The following is a 15,150-nucleotide window of genomic DNA, read 5'->3' as shown; positions in this document are numbered from 1 at the left end:
AACGGGACTTCAGGAGGCCAAATGTGCGTTCCACCACTGCACGGGTATGTATGTGTGCAGCATTGTAGTTTATCTCTCCTCTGGTTTGGGGATTCCGGAATGGAGTCATGAGATGGGGTCCAAGTGCATATGCAGAGTCACCTGGAAGGGAAAAGACAGGAGGATGTTAGTCGTGCATGTGCCCCTCGTGATGTCTGCATCATGGGGTCGGACAGTCATGCCTGACTCCCATGTCACTCACCAACCAGCCAGCTGTCCCCGTACACGTTCTGTTTGAATTCTGTTGGGATGTTGCTTTGACGATATATGTAGCTGTCGTGGCTGGCCCCGGGGTGTTTGGCACGGACGTGCCATATGAGGCATTGGGCATCGGCTATCACCTGTACATTGATGGAATGCCAATGCTTACGATTGCGGTATATGTGCTCTGTGACAAAATCACCCCTTGCCTTCTGCCGCAGATGCTCATGGGTGGGTCGGATGATGTGGTGGGACATGCGTGTGAGGATTGCGGGGACATCCTGGTGCACACATCTGCTCATGGTGGTTTGTGACATCCCAGCCACTACTCCACTTGTACGCTGGAATGATCCACTGGCGAGGAAATGGAGTGTTGCCAGTACCTTGACCAGTGGCTGCACTGCATGTGAGCGGTGTGTTGGGCTGGTGATGTCATCATTCAGGTTTGTGGCTATTTCCAGGATGGCAGCAGTGTTGAATCTGAAGATGCGATACACCTCCGAACCCCCCATGCCAAAGACGTTCATGCGCGTTCAGTAGATCCTCTCCCGTGCCCTCCTCCTTCTACGCGCCTCTGAACACACTAGTAGTGCTATGACCATGCTTGCCCCTGGCATGTTGGCATACGGATGTGTTGTCCTGCAAGTGTGGTTGCTCAGCTCGTCCGTAACGGTGCTCCTGAAGCTGCTCTCCAGCTGACCTGCACACGTCTGGTGCAAAGTTACCCCTGCTTTATGAGGGGTAGCTTTAGGCCGGACGTACATTCAGGAATCAGCATATCTCCCTCATTTGCATATTTTAATACAAAATCGATGGGAGTGCCAGATGCGTCCAGCGTAAATATGCGCCCACGCTACGCCGGCGCAGAAAAGTTACGTCGGTCGGAAGAAGCCTATTTTCAGGCGTATCTGGTTCTGTAGGTACGGCGCATAGATACGCCGGCGTATATATACACTTACGCTGCGCATCTCGAGATACGCCGGCGTAACTTCTTTGAGAATCTGGGCCGATATATATACATCCCAGGTGTTGTACATATATTTATACACTGTATAGTTTAGCTAGATCAGTTCTTCCTAATTTACTGGCAGGCAGGTGATTGTGCTATTTAAAGACGTTATCACAGGCATACTATAGACACCCAGCTATATTTATTTTTATTTAAGCATCATTAAAATTACTGCTCCTGATGCAGGAGCAGTGATTTTAATAATGCCTAAATAAAAATAAAAAATTAAAATTTAAATTCCTTTAAATATTGTACCTGCTGGGTGTCTATAGTATGCCTGTGAAAACGTCTTTGAGAACCCGGGTCTTGCCCGAGGGAACATGTATCAATGGAAAAAAGTTTTAAAACGGTCGTTTTTTCAGGAGTCCTAAAAAAAACGACAGTTTTTAAAACTTTTTTTCCATTGATACATGTTCCCTGGGGCAAGACCTGGGTTCTCAAAGACGTTTTCACAGGCATACTATAGACACCCAGCAGGTACAATATTTAATGGAATTTTTAATTTTTTTTTATTTTTTTATTTAAGCATCATTAAAATCACTGCTCCTGAAAAAACAACCATTTTTAAAACTTTTTTTCCATTGATACATGTTCCCTGGGGCAAGACCCGGTTCTCAAAGACGTTTTACGACAATAACTTGCATATTAGGCTTTAAAATTAGCACTTTTGAATTTGAACGTTCGAGACGTCAATGGGGTTCTAAATGTTCGCACGAATGTTCGGTCCGTTCGAAGGTTCTGGTGCAAAACGAACGGGGGGTGTCCGGCTCATCCCTATTGTTTAGTACAGTTGTCTTCTGTAAGCATCACCATCTTTTATGTGGGCAATGTTCTCTGATCTTGCCTTTTTATTGTTAATATATCTATAAAAATGTATTTAATTTTTTTACTCTCCTCCGCTATGTGTCTCTCGTAATCTTTTTTAGCCATCCTGATTGCATTTTTTCACTTCTGATTGCATGCCTTGTAGTGTTAGAATGCCGACGATGACCCATCCCCTTTATATTTTTTGAAGGCCATATTTTTCTCTTTAATAGGGCTTTCACATTACGGTTTAACCTTCACTCTTCTATATTATTGCCAATTGGAATGCACTGTGTGATACCTTTGTTTAATATGCTCCTAAAGCATTAAAAATGTTCTTCTTCGTTCAATGTTTCTAGGATTTGGTCCCAATTGATATCATGTAGTAATGACCACAGATCAGAAAATTTGGCCTGTTTGAAATTTTGGGCTACACTCGTGCCTCCTTTTTCTACGATTAACACTATATGTGATCATACTAGATCCCAAGTTGTCCCGTATTGCCACATCTGAGATCAGACTTGGATCATTTGTAATTAATTAATCTAGCAGGGCATTCTTTCTAGTTGGGGAAACCACAAAATGGGACATGAAGATGTCCTGTAAGACATTCATGAAATGACAGGCCTTCGAGTGTGCTGTCCCCTTAGCGTAGTCAATATCGGGATAATTGAGGTCCCCCATTATGATGACAATTTCCTGCCTCGCTGACATTTCTAACTGTAACAGTAGGTCCAGCATCTCCTTTAGGTTGGGGGACCTATAACATACCCCCACTATTAATTTTTCACTTCTTTTCTTTGAAGTTATATCCACACAGATTCCACCTCCCACCTTGTCCCATTCACAATGTCACTCCTCTTTACCACCCTTGCATAGACACACCCCTCCCCCTCTTCTACCTTTCCTGTCCTTCTGATACAAGGAATACCCCTGATACTTGCCAGCCAATCGTGTGAACTGTCAAACCAAGTTTCTGTTACTCCCACAAAGTCTAAGTTCTCCTCATGTAATAGCAGCTCCAGTTACTCAATCTCATTAGCTAGGCTCCTAGCATTTGTGTATATGCCTCTCAGTGTTGTAGGAGTGCATATTATTTCCTCATTATGTTTCCTCTTGCTTTTTTTTTTTTTTTAATTGTCCATGCATGCACCTGGGATTAGAAGTTACAGCTATATTATCACTGCTGACTCCCCTTTTACCCCCTGTCCCTTTCTCAGCGCTGGCTATTGCTTCCTCTGACCCCCCCCCCCCCATACCTAGTTTAAAAGCCCCTCCAAATTCGTGGCCATCTTTCTTCCCAATAGAGCTGCACTATCCCCATTAAAGGTGCAGGCTGTCCTTAAACAGTCGGTAACCGACTGAGAAGTCAGTCCAGTTCTCCAGGAACCCGAACCCCTCTTTCCTACACCAGTTCCTCAGCCACTTGTTCAATTCCCTAAGCTCCTGCTGCCTCTCTGGTGTGGCTCAATGTACAGGTACTATTTCCGAGAAAACTACCTTGGAGGTCCTTCTCAATCTATTCCCCAAGTCCCTTACTAAATTGCCCCCACCACACATCCCATCTACTGACCCCTTCCTGTTACAAATTCCTGGGCCACCACACATCTGACTGAGGCCTATTCTTTTTGGAAGCGCCACTGTGCCTTGGACGGACAAGCCGGAATTTCTGAACACACACCTATGGGCCTCACTGACCCAGGTCCAACAACAACCTGGGGCCATTGTGTGAGGGACAGTGACAGCAGACAGGTAGTAGTATGCATGGCAATAAAAATGTAAAAAAAAAAAAAAAAAAAAAAAAAAACTCACCTTGTGAAAACTTTGGAGGAAAGGATTGATTTCACTCCAGTTATATTGTCTCCTCTTTTTTTCTAATATAATTGAGGAGGCTTGGTGAAAAACCTAAAGATCAATTCACTATCTTTGTACAGAACTATTTTAGTAAAACAGGGAGGGGGGGGAAAAAAAAAAGAAGGAAAAAAGATGCATTGTCTGTCCATATGACTGCCTGTGTGATGTGGACACTTCCTATACTCTGTCAAGGACTGGATCCAGAAGAGCAATATCAATAAAAGGGGACGGCAAATGGACACACATCTATATCGCTAGATTAGCAATCCCCAGTACATGAACATGGCCATTTGGACCCCTATGTAAGCCTTCTACAAACTTCCAGAGAGCAACCCCAATGACTTGTCTTGTTGCTAGCATGCAAAAACGGTTGGTTCTTACTTCTCCCAGCATTACAACAGTTTTCATATCTTTGCAATAAGGAAGATGTGGGTTGTTTTTCTCTGAGTTTTTTGGCCAGGCTTCTAGGATGGGTTAAAAGACTAATGCCGCGTACAGACGGTCGTTTTTTGTGATGAAAAAAAAAAGACGACGTTTTGAATCATGAAATAAAACGACGTTTTTGAAACTTCATTTTCAAAAATTATGTTGCCTACACACCATCGTTTTTTCAAAATGCTCTAGCAAAGCGCGGTTACGTTCAGCACTCTTTTCCATTGAAGCTAGCTTCACAACTTGCTTCTGAGCAAATGCGCGGGTCTAAAAACGTCGTTTTGAAACGTCGCTTTGCCCACACACTATCATTTTCATTGACACAAAAAACGACGTTTTGAAAAACGACACAAAAAATTCGAGCATGTTCGAATTTTTTTTGTCGTTTTTCAGAAGACATAAAACGACGTTTTCCCCACACACGGTCATTTTAAATGACGTTTTCAAAAACGTCGTTTTTTTTCATCACAAAAAAAGACCGTCTGTACGCGGCATTACAGGTAGGACAACTAAATGAATGCACATTTTAGAAAGCTGCAATTTTTTTTTTTTTTTGCATAAGCTATTTTATGGAAGAAAACTTAGCATTCAAGTTATATACTGTATTTTATTTGGAGGACTGAGGTGGCGTAATACTTACTATGTTGGTGACAAGCAAATGCACAATTTTAAATGTTTATACAGTTCCATACAATGGCCTCTCTGGATTACTGTAGCTATAATTGTCAGAACATTTATGTAGAGAAGCTTGTATTCCACTCCATAAACGTAAAATATTATGATCATAATGATAGATGGCAACAAAAGGGAAAATTATTGTGCCAAATGCTAATTCACTCAGCAAGTGGAAAGCCATTGACACCTCAGCTTTTTATTTTGTAGCATTTTATAGCTGGCCACCTAAGAAGCAAGCATTGCAATGGTCAGAGATACACCATTTCAGGATCATGGGTATTTAATGCTATTTCTGTTCATACATTCTATTTCCATTAGAGCAGAACAAGGTGTATCTGGCAGGTAATATTGTTTAAACTGGACCAGAATCTTTTGTATGACTTGGAAGTAAGCGCTGCATTTTTTTTTGCCCACGGCCTCAAATGAAACAGTGATCATATATCTTCTGCACACTGTGTGTGCTGCTTACTAAAGGGCAGCCAAAAAGCTGAAACTGTAGCCAATAAACAGGTCTTAAGAGTTATTACCAAGGTCAAAGCATTCAAATTATTCTACAGTATATATATATATATATATATATATATATATATATATATATATATATATATATATATATATATATATATATATATATATATAAAAAATTCAAAGAAACACTTCTTGTTGTTTAATAAGGTCATTGTTATTAAATACCAAAAGGTGGCATTAAACACTGTTGTCCTTTCCTTTGGTGAAGTCTAGAACAATATAAAAATTAAGGCCTCTGCAAACTCCCTGGCAGGCCAAGTCAAGTTTGTGCTGTTAAACTTGCACATCCAGATTTCAACGATTGTTTCAGTGATAATTAACTGCTAAATAAACATATACATTTTTTATTTAAAAACCCACAGCAGGTGTTACAATGTACTTTTATGAAACCAAACTGTTAATTGTAATATCAGGAAACAGTCTTAAGAGTCTTCTGCTTTATATCAAATTCAGTGCAGTGCAACAAATTCAGGGACATTTCATGAAATCAGGAAGGAAGGCGAGAAGTGTACAGCTGATGTAATTCTTCAGCCCACTTTTCTGCATCTTCGTAACTTTCAGATCTGAGCTTCCACTCATAAGGAACTTGCAAGTCTCCATGATAAGCACCTGCAATGGCTCCAGCCATGGTAGCTATTGTGTCAGTGTCTCCTCCTAGCAAGAAGCAGTAACCAAGAGTGCGTTGTAAAATATTGAATTCCTTGGGAAGGTCTTCCACTGGATCCATGCAGCGTAAGAATGCGTATATAGCAGTGGGAACGGATTCCAGAGCAGCAATTCCATTACCTTGAGGATACAACAATAAAAAAACAACAGTTATGTTTTCAGCATCTACTGAATGAAAATCATGGCTGCAGCTATATTCAAACATTTACTAGCAACTGTCCCCTTCAGTAAAAAAAACAAAAAACTGGCAACATTTAATTTTTTTAACCACTTCCGGACCGGCTAATGCTGATATACGTCTGCACATTGAAGAGGGATTTAGTTATGGTAGCAGCTAGCTAACATAACCCCGGGAACCTCTTCTTCGGCGAGCGGTCCAGTTTCCGATAAAGGAAATACATACGTGTATAAAAATACATATATATTACTGCGCTGATCCTATAAATTTGTGTGAAAATAAATACACCAACAGCTTAACCCTCCTGGCGGTATCCCAGAGCGTGACTCGGGGTTGATTTTTTCTACCAAAATCGGTAACCCCGAGTCACGCTCGGGGTAGATATGCAGAGCCTGCAGCGCACGCTGGCTTACCTTCTCCTGGATCCAGCGATGTCACCACGCTGTGTGAGCGAGCGGGACCTCGCTCGATTCACACAGCGTCCTCCTGTGCCGCCGATCTCCGTTCCCTGCGACGTTACGACGCACAGGAGCGGAGATCGGCGCCAAATTCAAAAAAGTAAACAAACACTATACATACAGTACTGTAATCTATAAGATTACAGTATACTGTATGTAAAAAAAAACACACACCCCTTGTCCCTAGTGGTCTGCCCAGTGTCCTACATGTCATTTTATATAATAAAAACCTTTCTTTCTGCCTGAAAACTGTAGATTGTCCATATCAACCAAAAGTGTCTTTTTATGTCAAAAATGGTTTTAGATCAGCTAGAAAACAGCGATAATAAATTATAATCACTTGCAGAATTGTGCGATAGCGATTTGCGGGGAAATTCGTCATAAAAAAAAAAAAAATAATGACAGCAACAATTCTGCAACTGAGCACATTTCAGTGATTTTGAGTTGATTACATTATTGAATAATTTTTATTTTAATTATATTATTACTTGCTATAATTATTTATAATTATTTATTATATTATAATTTAAAATTTTGTTTTTAAAAAAATGTCATACCCGGGATGCCTATTAGATTCTTGTTTGGTCAGATTTAAGTGAGTTATTCCTAAAAATTACAGGCCTACAGTACAAATCACCAAATTTCCTTGCAAATAATTGTATCGCTTTCAGCATGTTTTTTCAGAAAGAATCATACCGCCAGGGAGGTTAAGTAAATAAATATACCCACAATGACCCTTGGTCATATATGCAAAATCATGCAAATCAAATCAATACACCATAAGAATATATGTACAAGTGCACACCAAAAAACCAAGTGCCCAAATATGTTTAATAGATGTACACTGAGATACAAAACTCAGTAAGTAAAATTGTAAGAAAAAAAGTCCAATGCTCTTCATTGGAAATAGAACGTATGAACAGAAATAGCATTAAATACCCATGATCCTGAAATGGTGTATCTCTGACCATTACAGTGCTTGCTTCTTAGGTGGCCAGCTATAAAATGCTACAAAATATAGTGCAAAAGCTGAGGTGTCAATGGCTTTCCACTTGCTGAGTGAATTAGCATTTGGCAAAATAATTTTCCCTTTTGTTTTCATCTATCATTATTGAAAGGATCGACCAAGCCTCTCAGTTAGTCCCTGTTGGTCGCTTGTAGTCCCCGTGTGGACTTCTGCGTCTACCTGTCAGATGGTAAGGTCTGTCAGTCAAAGTCACCGCTGTTATGTTCCCTTGACATGCGCATGGAGAATTCAAACACCACGAGAGACAAATATGATGCAAGAGGTCCGATTTGTATTATGGTGGATACAGCATATATAGTAAATAATATTGAACTTTGTGGTTAAGGCGTAAAGTGAGGCGATCCGTCTAAACCAATCACAATACAGATAATTAGAGGCTATTGAAACTTTGATTAAATTACCCATGACTTTACCTTCATTCACTGTCTATTTACTTTAGGTAATCAGCTTGACATTTTATCAGGGACTTTCCTAATCATTATCCTAAGAGAAAACATACAAGGCATAGGTCAGCAGCTTGGAAAGTCCCTTCTAACTAACTCAACAATCTACTGATTTGTATAATATTTAAAATGGATGCTGTATAATCAAAATGGAGTATGTAATGTCAATTATATTCTTACAATTATGATCATAATATTTTACATTTATGGAGTGGATTACAAGCTTCTCTACATAAATGTTCTGACAATTATAGCTACAGGAATCCAGAGATGCCATTGTATGGAACTGTATAAACATTTAAAATTGTGCTTTTGCTTGTCTTCAGAGACAAAAAACTTATGTGGATTCCATGTGTTGAATAGACCAAAAAACGAGTGAATCTTCCAACCGTTGTGCCACCGCCACCTATTTCCAAAATGCACACTCACCAGATCGACATATAATAATCGCCTATAAGGACAAGCAGCACGCTGTTTCCCAGGTTGTGGTGGGCTTTTCCTTTCCTTGCAGCTCCCTCACTGCACTCCTTTTTCCATGGGGTGAAATATTTATCTTAAAACAGAAGGACTCGATATAGTGTAGTATGCTCAGATACTGTTGCTTAATTGTGAAAAACGTTAAAATGCACTCACATTGTTTGGTGCCTATCCGACCGGCACGAGTCTATCCATCGTTAACCGAGCTCCACTAACGTTCTGCGGTATCCGCTGGTGTGCGCTCCACGCCTCGGTTCCTAAGCGGTTTAGTGTCAGGAGGCAGCCAGTGACGTAGTTCCGCCTAAACAGTTTACCCAGAAGCCTCTACGCGTTTCACAAGCGTCATGCGTCATCAGGAAGCTCAGTATCTGAGCACACTACACTATATCCAGTCCTTCTGTTTTAAGAGAAATATTTCACCCCATGGGAAAAGGAGTGCAGTGAGGGAGCTGCAAGGAAAGGAAAAGCCCACCACAACCTGGGAAACAGCGTGCCGCTTGTCCTTATAGGCGATTATTATATGTTGATCTGGTGATCATTTTGGAAATAGGTGGCGGTGGCACAACGGGTGGAAGATTCACTAGTTTTTTGGTCTATTTAACACATGGAATCCACATAAGTTTTTAGTCTCTGAAGAGCATTGGACTTTTTTTCTTACAATTTTACTTACTGAGTTTTGTATTTGAGTGTACATCTATTGAACATATTTGGGCACTTGGTTTTTTGGTGTGCACTTGTACATACATTCTTATGGTGTATTGATTTGATTTGCATGATTTTGTAAATATGACCAAGGGTCATTGTGGGTATATTTATTTACTTAAGCTGTTGGTGTATTTATTTTCACACAAATTTATAGGATCAGCGCAGTAACATATATGTATTTTTATACACGTATGTATTTCCCTTTTCTTCTAAATTCTTATACACCTTTTGAGGCGTTCATCATACTGCAGCAGATCATTTGATTAAAAGTGTATGGAAAAACACATTTTCAATATTAAGCGCCGGTGACACAATACACATACAGTTTCCGATAAAAGTGGTCTCTGCAGCAGATTCCCGGCAAGATCACTTTTATTGGAGCCGTTGGCGGAGGGTCCTCTCCCCTGGCTTGGTATGGAGATGGGTGGGGGTTGGGGGATGGCCCCAACCGGTCTCCATACTATTGCAGGGTGCCAGTGACGTCAAAACGTCACTTCTGCCCATAGCTTTTAAATGTAAAATTGCTTCATACGAGTGGGGATTACCAAAAAATAAATCCCCTTAAAAATGCTAACAGATAAGGTCTGTATTTATAGCCTATTCCATCCTTTTAACCCTGTAAAGAAAGCATAAAAATGTTGCCTTCCCCTTAATACACAAAACAAGAGCCATTAACCTTCATCTTAAGTGCGCTCATTGGATATTGGGCCAGGGAATATTGTAACGGCACAAAGAAAAAAGTTATAAGGGAGCAGACAGTGGTATTGTATTTGTTTCAGATGCTGCCTGGAGATGGGGATAGTCACTTGGCGCTCACCCACAGTACATTTAGTGTGTGCAGGCAGCAGCTTCAGGCTAGACAACATACTTTTTTCACATACCGTCGCGTCAGTATCCCTGATCACCAGCACACCCGTCATATAATGACGCAGTACTGCACTGATGACAGCATGTTTTAAAAAAAAAAAAAAAAAAGGAGGGGGAGAGAGAGAGAAAGAGAAAGAGAAGCAGTCAAAAAGGCCTATAGTAACGGGAGGAGCTGCATCCACAGCTCAGATGGGAGAATCTGTCGACAGGACAACAATTAGTCGTGCACTCCACAAATCTTGCCTTTATGGAAGAGTGGCAAGAAAATAGCCATTGTTGAAAGAAAGCCATAAGAAGTCCCATTTGTGGGGGACACAGCAAACATGTGGAAAAAGGTGCTCTGGTCAGATGAGACCAAAATTGAACATTTTTGGCCTAAAAGTAAAACGCTATGTTTGGAGGAATACTAACATTGCACATCACCCTGAACACGCCATCCCCACCGTAAAAAACAGAGCTACAATGGAATGGATTAGCTCAAACCATATGCATGTGTTTAGAGTGACCCAGTCAAAGTCCAGACCTAAATCCAATTGAGAATCTGTGGCTGGACTTGAAAATTGCGGTTCTGATGCTCTCCGTCCAATCTGACAGAACTTTTGCAAAGAAGAATGTGCAAAAATGTAACTCTAGATGTGCAAAGCTGGTAGAGACATCCCCAAAAAGATTTGCAGCTATAATTGCAGTGAAAGGTGGTTCTACAAAGTATTGACTCATAGGGGCTGAAAACAAATTCAATCCACACCTCTTCACATATTTGCAAAATATTTTTAAAACCATTTATCATTTTCCTTCCACTTCACAATTATGCGCCACTTAGTGTTGGTCTATCACAAAATCCCAAAAAATGCATTCATGTTTTTGGTTGTAACATGTCAAAATGTGGAATATTTCAAGCTGTATGAATACTTTTTTTTAAGGCACTGTATTATTGTACTGTTCTGGCATTTTAGGACCTCAAAAAATTAGGCTTTCAGAACAGAAGAAGGACCGATCATTTTTCAGACACAGACACAGACACACACACACACACAGTACACTTTCCAACAGACTAAATATACACCGATTTGGGTTATTTATACTAAGAAATGTAGCAGAATACATTTTGGCCTAAATTCATAAAGAAAGGTTATTTGTTTGCAATTTTTCAATTTTCGGTATGTCTTTGTCTACATAGCAAAATTTTAAAAACCCAGTGGTGACCAAATACCACCAAAAGAAATCTTTTGTGTGAAAAAAAATTATATAAAAAGCTTAATTTGGATACATTGTTGCATGACAGAGCAATTGCCAGTTAAAGTAGCACAGTGCTGAATAGCAAAATAATGGCCTGGGCATAAAGGGGGTAAAACCTTCTAGATGTTAAACGGTTAAATAGAAAAACTGGTACTCCAACTTTTGTCAGGCAAATTTGTACCGTAGTGGGGATCTACGCTATAACTACATTATAGATACAAGCATATTTAAAATCTGCCCAAAAGGGATAACACACTAACTACAGATACCAAGGTCTTATAGGTTAAGCCACATAGTAGAGCTGCACAATTAATCGTTAAAAAAATTGTGATCTCGATTCAACCCCCCTGACCATCTCCAATGCAGAGTTTGCCAATTCTTTCATATAACAAGTGGAGAGACTTTATCTGCTCACTCAGCTGTCAAAACAAAATATCCGGGCAGACTGCCAAGTTTAGATCAAAGGGATAAACATCCAAATCTTTTTCTGACACTTTAAGTTAAAAATCAATATTTTTTGATAGAAAATTACTTGGAACGCCCAAATATATATATTTTAGCACAGACCCTAGGGAATAAAATGGCAATTGCTGCAATATTTTATGTCACACTGTATTTGCCCAGTGGTCTTTCAAATGCAATTTTTTGGGGAAAAATACACTTCAATGAAAAAAAAAAAAAAAAAAAAAGAAAAAAAAGAAGAACACATTAAAGTTAGCCCAATTTTTTTTGTTTTAATGTGAAAGATGATGTTGCGCTGCGAGAATCGTGATCTATCGTCTAACCAAAAAAATTGTGATTCTCATTTTACCCAGAATCGAGCAGCTCTACCACATAGCTACCAATACTTTGTGGGATAAACTATTGCATACAGTCTCCCAAGTCTTCACTATATTTAGCAATGATTCTTATAAGATACAGTAGGATATTCCATTGCCTGATCTGTTTTTCTAGTATATAAACCTATACAACTTACCCAGCTGATCCACCACATCCTTCCGTGGCACACATCCTTTATCTAAAAATTCTTTAATTTTCTCTAATCTCTTGCAGTATGGAAACTCACCCAGCTCCAATCTGAAATGACAAAAACATTTCTTATACAAGCGATGCTACGAGAAGTTAGATCAAAAAATCTTAAAAATTATAAAAAAAAATTGGGGGGGGGGGGGGGGGGGATTTAAAAAACAAACATTCTACAATACTAAATATAAGATGTATTTAAAAAACACTATAGGAGAGCCCCCCCCCCCCCCCCCAAGTTGTTCGACTGGACTGTCTGTGGATCCCATCCCAAATACATATAGTAAAGAAAGTTTTCCTTAAAGTGGGATTTTAAATGGACCACAGGCAGTAATGTGTAAAAATATTACAATTGTATTAAAATATATGAGAGACGAGGGCCGTCTTAATGGCATCATTGGCCCCTGGGCAAAGTAATGCTCTGGGGCCCCTACAATGGAGACAGTGCAGATAAACAGACATCAAGGAGGTAGGGGATATCCAGGTTATAGAGGGGTCAGAGTGCTGGGGGGGGGGATATCTGGGATGTAGAGGGGCTGCCACAATTTCGGGTCAGACCAGGCTCAAGGACCAGCTGCTTTGGGGAAAGTGCAGGGGGACCCCCCATGCAGCTAGGGCCCCTGGACAGTGCCCAGGTGTGCCCTCTCATTAAAGCGGGAGTTCACCCATTTATTAAAAAAATAAATGTTTCCCTTTTTTTCCCCTTAGATTCCTGCTCGTTTGGTCTAGGGGAATCGGCTATTTGTTTTAAAATATGAGCAGTACTTACCGTTTTCGAGATGCATCTTCTTCCGTCGCTCCCGGGTATGGGTCTTCGGGAGCGGGCGTTCCTTCTTGATTGACAGTCTTCCGAGAGGCTTACGACGGTCGCATCCATCGCGTCACTCGTAGCCGAAAGAAGCCGAACGTCGGTGCGGCTCTATACTGCGCCTGCGCACCGACGTTCGGCTTCTTTCGGAAAATCGTGACGCGATGGATGCGACCGTCGTAAGCCTCTCGGAAGACTGTCAATCAAGAAGGAACGCCCATTCCCGCAGCCCATATCCGGAAGCGACGGAGAGGATGCATCTCGTAAACGGGTAAGTACTGTTCATATTTTAAAACAAATAGCCGATTCCCCTAGACAAAACGAGCAGGAATCTAAGGATAAAAAGTGCCCTCTAAGGGTGAACCCCCGCTTTAAGACAGCCCTGTATGAGACTAATACATGACAACAAAAAAATCAAGCAGAAAAACAGGTTAGATACAAACACATAGAATTAGGAATGTGTAAAAACCAGGTGAGAGACAAGCCCAGAAGCTGTCAACTGACACAGCGCCCAACGCGTTTAAAAAAACACATGGTTTGGATTTTCTTCGGGGATTAAACAGGCTTGGTGTTTTCAGAACTGTGACTTAGATCTGATATTACCGAGCCACAGTGTAAACGTTTCACCGACCAATGGATGATAATTAAAAAAAATGGAGAGAAATAGTAGTCTGTTGGCCACACGCACAGGCAGGTCGAAGCCTCATGAGCCAAGAGAGTTCTTAAATGTTGAAGTGAGCATTTCATAAGATATACCTTTGGCCACTAGGTTGGGCTAGACAATATCTTTCTAAAAGCATGGAAAGTATATTGACCCAGGAATATGTTGTCTCAATGTTGCCAATAGACTAGAATGGTCTTTGTCTGTCCAATGATCACCAAACACATGCAGAGAGGAACAGGCCTGTCCTCTAATACCAGTCCTGCTGCACTCTTTTGCTTCTGTGGGGATGGTGTGGCTCCTATCGTGCATCAAAAGGAAGAGGACGATAGGAGCCACACCATGCCCACAGAAGCATAAAGATCAATATACTTCCTGCCCAAGCCAAATTTTCAGCTTTCAGTGCTGTCGCTATTTAAATGATAATTGTGCGTGCGGTCGTGCTACACTGTACCCAAACAGAATTTTTATCAATTTGTTACCACAAATAGAGCTTTCTTTTGGTGGTATTTGATCACCTCTGCGTTTTTTATTTTTTTGCTAAAAAAAAAAAAAAGTTTATTTTGTTTCCGTTATAAAATTGTGTAAATAAGCAAGTTTTCTCCTTCACTGATGGGCACTGATAAGGCGGCACAGATGAGGTGGCGCCAATGAAGTGGCGTGGCTATGCAGCACTGATGGGCATTGATAGGTGGCACAGAAGGGCACTCATGGGTGGCACTGATACACGGCACTGATGGGCATCCCTGGTGGCACTGGCAGGCATTGTGGATGAACACAGATTGACAGCTGCCTGGGCACTGATTGGCATATCCCTGGTGGTCTAGGATGGCCATCCCTGGTGGTCCTGGGTGGGCAGCCCTGATAATCAGCACAGACCCCCTTAAGGAGAGCAGCTGATTAGCTTTCCTCTATTCGCGTCTGTCAGACGTAAGGAAAAGCCGATTGACGGCTCTTCCTGTTTACATCTTGATCAGCCGTGATTGGACACGGCTGATCAGAGTGACACAAGCAATATGGAAAATGCCAGCAAAGCAGAATATAAGTCATCTTACGTTA

The 15,150-nt window shown here is 40.8% G+C and overlaps 1 protein-coding gene across 1 annotated transcript in view; it reads right to left on the bottom strand.

The window, feature by feature from the left end:
• Positions 1–5,863: 5,863 nt before the first annotated feature.
• ADPRS (ADP-ribosylserine hydrolase) overlaps positions 5,864–15,150 on the bottom strand; it is a 34,496-nt gene continuing 25,209 nt past the window's right edge. The window contains exons 5-6 of the mRNA XM_040337323.1: positions 12,576–12,676; positions 5,864–6,328 (exon numbers count right to left, since the gene is read on the bottom strand). Of these exons, the coding sequence (XP_040193257.1) occupies positions 6,030–6,328; positions 12,576–12,676 (400 nt within the window). The 3' untranslated portion in view covers positions 5,864–6,029. The remainder of the gene's footprint in view (positions 6,329–12,575; positions 12,677–15,150) is intronic.

The sequence above is a fragment of the Rana temporaria genome, chromosome 2 (genome assembly GCF_905171775.1).
Source record: "Rana temporaria chromosome 2, aRanTem1.1, whole genome shotgun sequence".
Taxonomy (NCBI): Eukaryota; Metazoa; Chordata; class Amphibia; order Anura; family Ranidae; genus Rana; species Rana temporaria.
Note: the sequence above shows the minus strand (reverse complement) of the source record. Positions and strands in the feature narration are given on the sequence as shown.